Source organism: Alligator sinensis, unplaced genomic scaffold (genome assembly GCF_000455745.1).
Source record: "Alligator sinensis unplaced genomic scaffold, ASM45574v1 scaffold542_1, whole genome shotgun sequence".
Lineage (NCBI taxonomy): Eukaryota > Metazoa > Chordata > Crocodylia > Alligatoridae > Alligator > Alligator sinensis.
Genome location: NW_005841963.1, coordinates 2,564,036 through 2,575,480, shown reverse-complemented (window position 1 = coordinate 2,575,480; position 11,445 = coordinate 2,564,036). Strand labels below are relative to the sequence as shown.

Genomic DNA, 11,445 nt, shown 5'->3' with positions numbered 1-11,445 from the left:
AGGTTCAGGTCCCTCAGTCTCTCCTCATAGGGCCTGTCCTGCTGCCCTCTCATAAAGCGAGTGGCCCTCCTCTGAACCCTCTCCAGGCTGGCCACATCCCTTTTGAAGTGCAGCGCCCAGTACTGGACTCAGTACTCCAACTGCGGCCTAACCAAAGTCGCATAGAGGGGGAGTATTACTTCTCTGGACCGGCTTGAGATGCATCTTTGGATGCATGACAAGGTATGGCTAGCACTGCTGGCTGCGGTCTGGCATTGGCAGCTCATGCTCATCTTGGAGTCAATAATGACTCCAAGATCCCTTTCCGCCTCTGTGCTTTCAAGAGGGGAACTCCCCAGCCTGTATGTATGCTGTGGATTCCTTCTCCCAAGGTGCAGCACCCTGCATTTGTCTACGTTGAACCCCGTCCTAGTCTCATCTACCCACTTTTGTAGTCTGTCTAAATCTGACTTGCATATCTTCCAACAACCCATGGGGATTCCCCAAAGACCCAAAACTGCCTGGCCACGTGGCTATACCACCGAGTCACTCTTTACCCAGGTCACAGCACCAAAACGTTGCTGCCTCCAAGGACCTCTCAGGTCCTGCTGAAATATAGTTCAAATAAACATGCAGCAGCTACTCAGTAAGAACTTTGTGCAGCCTTTATTCATACAATCAGTTAGGTGACCAGGCTGGCTGACAGCGGGGATAGTGCAGGAATAAACATAAATCCAAAGGGCATTTCCATTCCACTCTTTTTATACATTAGAAACACTTACTTCCAGCCTACATCATTTTACACACACAATTAAACACACTGGTGCCATGCAACTTACAATTTGCCAAATGCTAAATTTATTTAATTCCCATTTACCAGGTTTTGGTTGTACCATCCTACATGCATTTCTTATTTCCTATGGCAGGTTGCATCAATTCTCTCCATCCCATGATATTCTTGATCAGATTCCAAATGTTTTGATGCATCCCTGTGCTTTCTACAGAACTTCAGACTTGCAGATTTTAACTCTTACTGCTCCTTGCCCTTAATCCTGTTCCCTACAGCCACAAAGAAAAATCTCCATCCTCAACATCATTGCCCTTCAGGTATTTCATACGATCATAGGAAAGCAGAGCTGGGAGGTACCTCATAAGGTCATCTACTCCAATGCCCTGCTCAGGGCAAGATCCTCATTGATTAAATCATCCCAGCCATGTGTCTAACCTGTTCCTGAAGACTCATCAAATCCCACCCCCTCAAGTCTTCTCTTTTCCAGACTAAATAATCATACTACTTTGAGCCTTTCCTCATCTACATCTTGTTCCTTAGGCCTCTAATAATTTTTGCTGGTCTCTGTGGGACTCTTTCCAATCTATTCACAACTTTCTTAAAATATGGGACTCACAACACTACTCCAGGTGAGGCCTCACCAGTGGCAAATAAAGCAGAAGAATCACTTCCTTGATTTGCAAGAAACACTCCTATTATACAATCCAGTATGCTGCACACTGTTGGCTTATATTTCATCTTAAAGTCTGCTGCAACCCTAAGGTCCTTCTCTGCAGTACCCAGTCTGTATTTGTATATACAATAATTCTGTCCCAAGTGCAGGATTATGGACCCGTCCTTGATGAAATTCATCCGATTGATTTTGGACGATTTTGACAATTTAGCTAGGTCATTCTGGATCCTACCCTTATTCTCCAGTTGCAACTCCACCCAACTTGGGACCTGCCTGCAAATTTCATGTGTGCATTCAATCCCATTGTCCAATTCATTAATGAAAATGTTGAATAATCCTAGACCCAGGACAGACCCCTGGAGAATCCCACTTGATACCTCATCCCAACCTGACACTGAGCCATTGATGACTATTTTTTGAGCACGATGATCCAATCAGGTATGTATCCACCTACAGTACTTTTGTCTAGCCTGTATTCCCTTAGCTTGTTAATGAGAATGCTGTGGGAGACTGTATCAAAATCTTGCTAAAGTCAAGATCTCACATCCACTGCTCTCCCCAAGTTCACCTTATAAGAGCAGGAAATCAGCTTGGTCAAGAATGGCTTGCTCTTTGCAAATCCATTGCTGGCTGTTCATGATCACCCTGTACTCTTCTAGATGCTTCACATTATATTCCTCAAGGAACAACTCCTTGATCTTTCCAGGTATCAAGGTCAAACCAACTGGTCTGTAATTCCCTGGATCCTTCTTTTACCCTTCCTTAAAAATGGCCATGATTATTTGCTCTTTTCCAATCATTTGGGACCACACCTGACTTCCACGAGCTCTCAAAAAGGAGACCTTTGAATTCAATAGCTTTGAAATTACCTCAGCCAATTACTTTATACCCTACAGTATGCCTTATTTGACCCTAACTACTTGACATCTAGCTTCTCCAAGTAATGTCTAACCAGTTCTTACCCTACTCTAGACATATTTAAAAACAATATGCTTGATCAAGAGAAGAAAGGTATTATAGGGAGTTTAAGTAATGAAAAAGGCTAACAATAACAAGCTCTTAAAATTTAGATGCACTTCTCTCAAACCTATCATTTACTGCCTTACGGCCAGAGAGATTTGGGTTCTTAAGGGAGAGGATCACAAGTGAAATATTGTGGTCTCATCTCATATTCTAGTACAATGGTTCCACACAGTAGGTACGTTATAATTTGATATTAGCTGATTATTCAAGAGAGGTCTAAGACTGGAACAGAAAGGGAATTTCACAGGTCAGAACTAAGATGAACTGGCAGAGCTTGATTTTGAATTTTAGCAGAGCAGTTATCCAAACCTTGTGCAACTACTCTGCTAGACCCTAGTTTAATACACATACAACACCTTTTTTTAAAGACAGAAACAGGGGAGAGCAAAAGAGTGTGAAAGTTATGTCTAAAAAGTATACCTAGGATTTGTAACAGAACCAGGCAACAATTTAATTTAATTTAGCCCTCAGCTAACACAGTAAAATATAAATCATCTCTAGACTTAAAGTTTTCAAATCAAGCAATTCCTCCACAGGGATGCATTAAGAATGATTTTAGGTTCAATAAAAGTACTTCAGCATGGGAAATAGGGCTGAATTTAAATAGATTTGTATATATTTTGATTCAGGGAGGACTTCTTAGACCTAAATAGGTATTCACAGGAAAAAACGCTGCTGCAACAGTTGATGAATTAAGAGAGAATTCATTGGTTTATAAAAAAAAAGAAGAAAAAAAAAAAAGACAATTTCCAGTAACAAAACTGGTACCAGCAAATTATTGACTAAAGCCTGGAGGAGTTCACTGGCTTTGCAAACTAAAAGACAAGCCCGGCAATAACTCATCTACATTTGATCTTATCATAACCTCTGTACTCAAGTTTTTTTAAGGGGGAAAGTGACATTAATTTATCCATTAAAAATGTAACCTAAATAGAATTGTTCTAACTTGTATGTGGCATAAGACCACATTAAACTGTTTAATCTCTTAATTTATAAACCTGACTAAGCACGGTATGTCATTTGTTGAGATACTATCATGTTTGGCACAACCCACTGCATATGACCCATTTCCTTTTTAGGTGCCCCTGAAAATAAAACAAATTTTAGTATTTCTTTAGGATTTAACAGGTGAGGAAAATACCTTCAACCAGTTCTGATTATACAAATCTCCCTTATCCTCAAAGGCTTATTACAGCAATAACTACAAAAAAGCGATGAAAAGATGATGAAAAATAGCGGGCCAATTCTGGAGACCCAGATATACGTAAGTATTCAAATAAAGTAAGAAATAAGTCACAGCATAATTCAATTTAATATAAAATAACAAGACTATAAAATACAATATATTTTTAACAAAAAACAAAACAAGCCAAAAGAGTTGCTGAAACTAGGAGTCCCTTTCATTGTAGAAAATCTGGAACAGTGGAGAAAAGCAAATGGAACTTGTAGAAACATGGACATTACAGGTGAAAAGCTCTTTACATTTCAAGAGAAATGGATCACAGACTAGACATTTTCTTAATGCCTGACAAGAAATAATTAACTACATGGAATGGTTATAACAGCACAGAAGTCATGAATGTATGAATGCACTCTCCGACATAACTGAAACAAAAAAAATTCAAGACTGAATTCTTAACACTTGCAGAAGCTCTAGATAATACAGAAAACTCAAACTGTTAAGAAATATCTCAGCTTTAACCTGACAAAAATTAAAATTTAACCTACTGTAAAGAAAAGCATAATTCAAGCAGACAGCAAGTACTGTTATCTATCCTCTTTGCATTCTAAGTTCCATTTTACAGTTGTTTGGAAGTTTCTTGTTGAGCTTGAACAATGTACCAATTTTATAATGATATAATTTTTCTCTTGCAAAGTTCATAATCTTTCCTTATATCCCTCCCTCCACAAATTTCTTGTCATATCACACTTATGAAATTGGCCTGCTGCAGCCAGGATAGAAGGTTTTGCAGTATTGGTACCAATTTAAACACTTCAGTCTGCAACTGAGTTGCTCTCAATACTGAAAATGTAAAGCTAAACTAACCTAATCTATAAACTTTTCTAAAAAATTCTACAACTTCAGGCAACATTTCAAGTATAACATAAGACATTTATACCTGGTTGTGCTTCACTAAATGGAGCCCAAAAAGGCCCAGGTCCAGCAAGAGGCCGTTCATTATTCCCTCCGCTGGGATGGCGGTTGTGCTTCCTCCATGTATGTGGAGAAGTTGGTGGGGATTGCTGTGGTGAAACAACTGGAGATGTGGACTCCTATTAAAACAAAGGAACTTTTAAAAAATGCTGTACTGTGATGTAAATAATAAAAATACAATCATTATTTCTTATTTAAAAAAGGTTTGTTTAGTAGTTAAAACACTCTTCTTAGAATAAAGAAGAGTTCAATACTTGAAGTGAGGAAACAGCAGAAGTCAGGCACAATACAACTGACATTGAACATAGTTCCCCCACCCAAAAGTGTTCACTCCCCGATCCCAGTATTCCTGCAGTACAACAATGTGCCTTGTTACAATCATTTTACAAGTATACCACCACTATGGAAAACTAGTTCATGAAGTTCATTTACATTCGTAATAAAAGTTGCACTTGAACCTAGGTCTCAAAAGCTGAAATGTTATTTACTATATATGTATAATCCACCTAAAACTTGCTAAGCATTTTATCTTCATTTTCCATTTCAAAAGCACGTTAACATTTCAAGTTAATAAGCTGAGCCAAATTTAACTTTTTTTTTTTTTTTTTTTTTTTTAAATACAAACATTCAGATACAACTGTTTCCAACAAAAAAAGAATGACTCGGGTCATGAACACAGTTCACTGAACAAGCCCTTTGGAAAAAGCCCTGTGGAAGGGCTTGAAAACAATACTAAAAAGCATGCCTCAGACAGCTGCTCCTGCTCAACACAGGACATAACTAAGAAATTAAACAAAGTCAAGTTTACCATAGTCCTGAGTAGGCACTCAGCTGTTCTGAGATATAATTTTTCTTGCACGTTTAAACCCAAGCTAAACCAGCTTCACTGCCTTATTTCTAGGCCTTAGATTCACAATGAACAGAAGCAAATGATCAAGCTTTCAGTGGTTCTCCAGGGTTTAATTCAAAGACAGTGTGGACCTGTCCTTAGTAGCTCTATAATCTGAATTTTTGTGAAGAGAGAGTTCAGTGTCCAGGGCATAAGCATGCTCAAAGCTTGGTCCACTCTGAACAATGACAAGACCAATGTGTATTTATTACCTGAAGTCAGTTCTTCACAGACACTTAGGGTGCTGCCAAACATGAGGGGGAGGGGGCTTTACCAGTTTGATCCAGCTCTGAAGCATCTGTATAGGTTGGGCGCTTTAGTGGGGCTTTTTGGTGCTTTTATCTAATAGCTGATTCAATCAGCTATCTGCTATTAGATAAAAGTACCAAAAAAGCTCCACTAAATTGCCCTATCTATGCAGACACTGGGTGAGTCAGGTCCAGCTAATGCAATGTCTCCTCTGGGCATGAGCTGGGCTCAGTGCAGCAGCACACCGAGTTTAAAGTAAAGCACAGGAGCACACAGAGTATTAAGTAAAACATTTAACAGGCCCTCTCAACAATGCCTTTTGTTGAGCACCCTTTATCTAGGAGAAGCTATGCCTAATGCCTATGCTCTTACTATGGATATTTCCCATGCTTCAGGGCTTTGTTGATAGCCACTTGGGGCTGGAAAGGAATCCCCGCCCCCCACTGCTACATGTTGGGGTGAGGGGGAGCATTCACCTTCCCCAGAAGTGTTGGGGGTTGGCTGCAGCCTAGGCTTGGGATTTTGACTGGGGTGTACCAATGCTCCTGCCGAGACTCCAACCCAAAGATTCCTAGCTAAAAGGACTTACCCCTCCACTCAGGGTCAGACGGATTACCATACTTGAGGTCAGAAAAGAATTTTACCCCAGTGTTGGTACAGACAGTGGGAGTTTTTGCCTTCCCCTGTATCTTGGGACGTGGCCCTCTTCTTTCTTGGGCCTTTAAAGTGAATTTTAACAACCCTCACAGCAGCACAACATTGGCTGCCACTGCCCCCCTGCCACACTTATGGCATGTTAAGGTGTTACACCTTGTGGCTATCAGATTTGACTGTGTAGTTTTACTAACAAGTTAAACAATGGATTTGTATGCAGTGGTTTAGATGGGGATGGTCCTGCCGAAGGGGACTCTGGGGGGTCCCTTCCATGCCCTGTTTTTCTATGATTCTAACTAGTCAGACTGACAAGCTGAAATGCAAGGAATTTAGTTCTCTGGCAAACAGTCCTGCTACAAAGAATGACAAATTCCACCATAAAACGTAAAAAGATGTCTATAGCAACCTAATTTTTTAAAAAAAATTTCCAAGCATCTTCTACCATGTGATTTACTTATAGGTATAATATACAAAGGCAGAGACAGTCAGAAGTATATAGGACTAATATAGGAAATTAAATAAAAAACGTTTAGTCACATTCTAAAGCCTTCTGTTAATCTTACTACTACTTAGAGCACTGAACATCTCAGAAGCTCCTTGCAATCAAAGTCTGGTGCGCAAGTTCACAGACTCCAGAATCACTGAAAAGCAGCAGAAAACATGGGCTTCCTATTCCCACCCAATTTTAATGTAAAATAGCGGTTGCAAGGAGAGACCTCTCCTTAATTACAATTTTATCTTCACTCTAAGTTACAAAACAATACTTGACAGCAGCAAAGGCAGGATGGTCGGTGTGAATCTATAGAGACAATGTAGGGAGATGTCCGAAGCAGAAAATTCCTTAATGGCCACCTATCAGCAGACTTACTGGCCACAAATGATCATGGGTTGTTGTTGTTTTTTTTTTTTTTTATAACTAAAAAAAAATGTTTTTCAGTTATAGATGAAAAACTGAACATAATCATCCAAGCCACTAAGACCTGTTAAAATATGCTTTATACCCATCTTGTGCTAGCACCTTAGTCTCATCAGAAACAGGTTTTCTACCATTTTGCCCACCACCCCTTCCCCACAGATTTTGATAAATGGAACAAGATTACTGCCCCTTTAATCTTTCCATCTCATCTTCCAAATCTGATAAATGGCAGACTTTATGGCTCTGTTCAGAGAAGTACTTATGGTCCTCTTGCTATTTAACCCAAGGAAGATTCCACAGTCCTTACCGACATCCATCACAGGTAAATAAAAATTAATTATTTTTAGTGAGCCTGTTTTAAAATTAAACACGAAATGAGAAAAACCTACATCTTAAGGCCTAAAACTGATCAAAATCTGTTAAAATGATTTAAATAAATTTTAAATTAAAACTATTTAAATAAACTGTTATATCAATGAGTTGCACTCAAATAAGTTAAAAATAGGTGGTTAGTTTTTTGTTGTTGTTTTTGGTTTTTTTACACAATAGCTTGAGGAAAAAAATTGTCAGCTAAAGCTTCTGAAGTGTCATTATTACATACTGTCTTAATTATTTATATTGTGTTCCCTCTTTGCAATGAAACAGAAACTGGCTTTTACATTTAAGCTTGGGCCTAATTAGTTCTGGTTTTAATTTATCCAGTAGGTGCAGAAAGGCTAATTTTGTTCATCTGACTACTTTTTGAAAGCTAAGTACTCAGATGGCAGTTGAAAAAGCAGGAAAGCTTGTTTCTCTCTTCTAATCTATGAATAAGAATTAAGCAGGAGTGGACGAGATCAACTCCAAAAACCCAAAGGCCAAAGCCAGGTTTTCTGTAGATACTTATGCGTGTAAAGATACAGAAAGGTGGCTGCTGGGATTTTCAAAAGTGCCTACACAAGTTATCCCTGCTGATTTCCTATGCCAATAAGCAAACTCCACTGAAGTATTCACTTACCCTGCTTCGGAACATTAGAAAGATAATTTAGAATAGACATCTAAATCTATGTCTGATAACCATGTGTCAAATTTGTCAATTCACTGATTACAGTTGATACTGATGGCTAGAAAATGGTATTTAAAAGGTTTGCTTTTGGGAATTGGCTTGTAGGTAAAGTAGACACTGCATTAAAACAATGGTCCAGGGCAACAGCAAGGGTTAATTGATTTATAAAAGCCTGTTTGTGACAAAGTTTTCTTCAAGGCCCACTGTGTCTAAAGCCAGCAGCGAGAGAGGGTGGGAAACTGAAGACACGAACACAGTTCCAAAATGCTACATTTCTTTTAAACAATGCTTTCACTGAAATGTCCAAAGGTGAAGCTTCTTGGTCATAGGTGTTCAATTAACCAGAAACCCCATTGCACTTGTTGTTGGCCACCAACTAATCCTTAATTAAAGGATGAATGGGGGAAAAAATCAGAATCAGAAAAAGAACTATGTATTAACCCACTCTACAAATCTGTAAAGCCACATCTGCAAAGACATTCATTCCAATATTACCAGGATTTAGAGAGCAGTTCATTTGCACAAAAATAAACCAAGGACTTCTAACTCCCAAAAACTGAAGGCCCAATCCCAGACTGAATACTTCTGTTAGTTTAGAAAATATCAAATATGATAATACAAACCTCAAACCTCTGAACCTACATAAATCTGAGAATACTAGTCTGTGCCAAGGTTCTGGAATCTCCCAAACCAAACCACTATGGTTAACATTTAGTTCTAATCTGATCTGGTATAACGACAGCGCGTAGAAAACAGCTCTACATTTTTGGACTCTTCCGAGACACCTTTTTCTCAGTATAACTCCATGTCTTGTTCCCTATAGGGGTGCCTAATCAATGTTTCGCATGTTGTATTAGTTTGTAGTCTACTGCAAACTCTTGGCCCAGCTACAGAGTTTATTTTAGGAACCAGTTCAGAAGAACAGTCTGCGGGTTTCAGCCTCTGAAATCTTCAGGTTTGAGCTATATTACAAACTTCTGCCAAGACAGCTGGCTTGGCTAGGAGTACGAAAACAACCATACTGAGTTGGTAGGGTTGGAAGGGACCTGAGCAGATCATCAAGTCTGACCCCCTACCATGGCAGGAAACAGTACTGAGGTCAAACGACCCCGGCAAGGTGTTCATCCAGCCTCCTCTTAAAGACCCCCAGGGTAGGAGTCAGCACCACTTCTCTTGGAAGTTGGTTCCAGATCCAGTATCTAGACCAGGGATGGGTAAAATATGGCCCAGGTAAAATATGGCCCAGGGGACTGGATTTGTCCTGCCAGGCCATTCTATCCAGCTCATGGGCCCTTAAAAATTTAGAAAATTAATATTTATTTGCTCTTAAGTGCCTGTCAAAGATGACAGGAGCCAGGGGCAGTAGGACCCAGAGGAAGCTGGTGGCAGGACCCAGCAGCAAGGCCTGTCTAGCCCTGTCCTCCCAACCAAAAACCCCTGCCTAGCAGAGGCTTCTGGCCTGGGATCATGGGGATCTTTCTACTTCCCTGCACTGGAGAGGAAAATGCAGCCCTCAACAGCTTGCCAAAACTCGGTAAGCAGCCCTCCACCTGAAATAACTGCCTGCCCCTAGTCTAGACAATACAATTATGTAGACAGAACCCAAAAGAGTTCTCTTGTTACTTGTCTTTTGTTCAGAGATGAGATATAAGTACACCAACAGAAAAACTCCTGCCAGCTGATGCAGTGTCTCCATTAAGGGGCTGTACAAGCATAGTAGAGGCTATGATGGTACAAAGGATTTTCTTAAGTAAAGGTGAACTGGACAGAAGGTAATACTTATAAAAGTTTAGCACACCTGCAGGTCCTATAACAGCTGTTCGATTAAAGCCACATTCAGATAAGAATCTAGGCAGCTTAATGTATGGAAATAGCTAGGTCTCAGGGTATCACTCAAAGTTTAGGGAGAAAATAAAAATATAAAAATGAAATAAAACTATCAGAGGTTCTTGCTCATTAAGTTTAACTCATTTTCCTTTACCTCTTAATAACTGTGTTATTTCCAAACTTCTGTTTTAAGCATATCTGAAAACCTGCTTTATGTCTGGGGCACCACACACACAACAGTGCATAGAAGCAACATATATATGAAATAGTTCTAACAAAATCAGGATGTGTGTGGACGATAGTTTATTGGACCAAATGCTTGGCTGCAATAGGCATAGGCAAGCTTTTGAATGCAATGCATTTTTCTTTAGGTCTAGCAAAAGGGCACATCTCTAGGGGTTCTGAAGAATAAACAGTACATGTCCTATCACTGGAGCTTCATGTAACAGTAAAATTAGATAAATGCAGTTTTAGATTTAGTCTATACTGCAGTCTGTACACACACACACACACACACACACAGTTTAGATAGATTAAAAATATAAACTTCAAACATAACCATTAATACAAAAGCTTGTGTGAAGTCATTTCAAAGAAGCTACTTCAAAGCTAGAGCTTAGTCAGCACAATGGTACAATACCTTGAATAACAATTCTTGTTTCAGTTAATTACCTGATCTGTTGATGTACGTTGCTGAACTGCATCATGGCTCACGGAGCCTTTTTTGGCTTGTACCCTGCCAGGGGGGGGTGGAATTACACCTGAATATGAGGCTGGATTATCAGCATCTGAAGCATACGAGGCTGTATGTCTCGATTCTTGTTCATTCTTTGACACAACAAACCTAGGAAGAGGGAGGTCTTTGACTGTTAAAAAAAACACAAACAGGAAAGGAATGAATAGTAGAGGTATTTTTAACCATATAAAATTTTAATTAAAAAGTTAAAACCCTCATTAAAGTGATTAAATACAACTAAATACACCAAAAAACAAAGTGAGAAGTAACATCACTTTAGAAGCCATAGTTGCATTTATTTTTCAGACTAAGTGTTAGGCATTCTTTTATATTACTACATAGGTAGCCAATAAGCTATTTTATTGGATATTAACTAAGGGCATTCGGTGATAGTCTTTAGCAGTAAATTAAAAGTTTCAATAATCTACACCTGCAAAATTTTTACACCAAACTAAATCCACAGCTTTACTACAACTCAGCCTGAAGCACACTTTTTACTAACCAGCAGG

At 39.2% G+C, this 11,445-nt stretch overlaps 1 protein-coding gene across 18 annotated transcripts in view; it reads right to left on the bottom strand.

The window, feature by feature from the left end:
• Window positions 1-11,445, bottom strand: part of REPS1 (RALBP1 associated Eps domain containing 1) — a 101,080-nt gene that overhangs the window by 52,642 nt on the left and 36,993 nt on the right. For all 18 annotated transcript variants that reach the window (XR_003093299.1, XR_003093300.1, XM_025200315.1 and 15 more), the window contains 2 exons: window positions 10,873-11,066; window positions 4,586-4,739 (listed from right to left, as the gene is read on the bottom strand). Coding sequence is in view for 16 of the 18 variants with exons in the window: in XM_025200315.1 (XP_025056100.1) it covers window positions 4,586-4,739; window positions 10,873-11,066 (348 nt within the window). In the remaining 2 variants the exon portion in view is untranslated. The remainder of the gene's footprint in view (window positions 1-4,585; window positions 4,740-10,872; window positions 11,067-11,445) is intronic.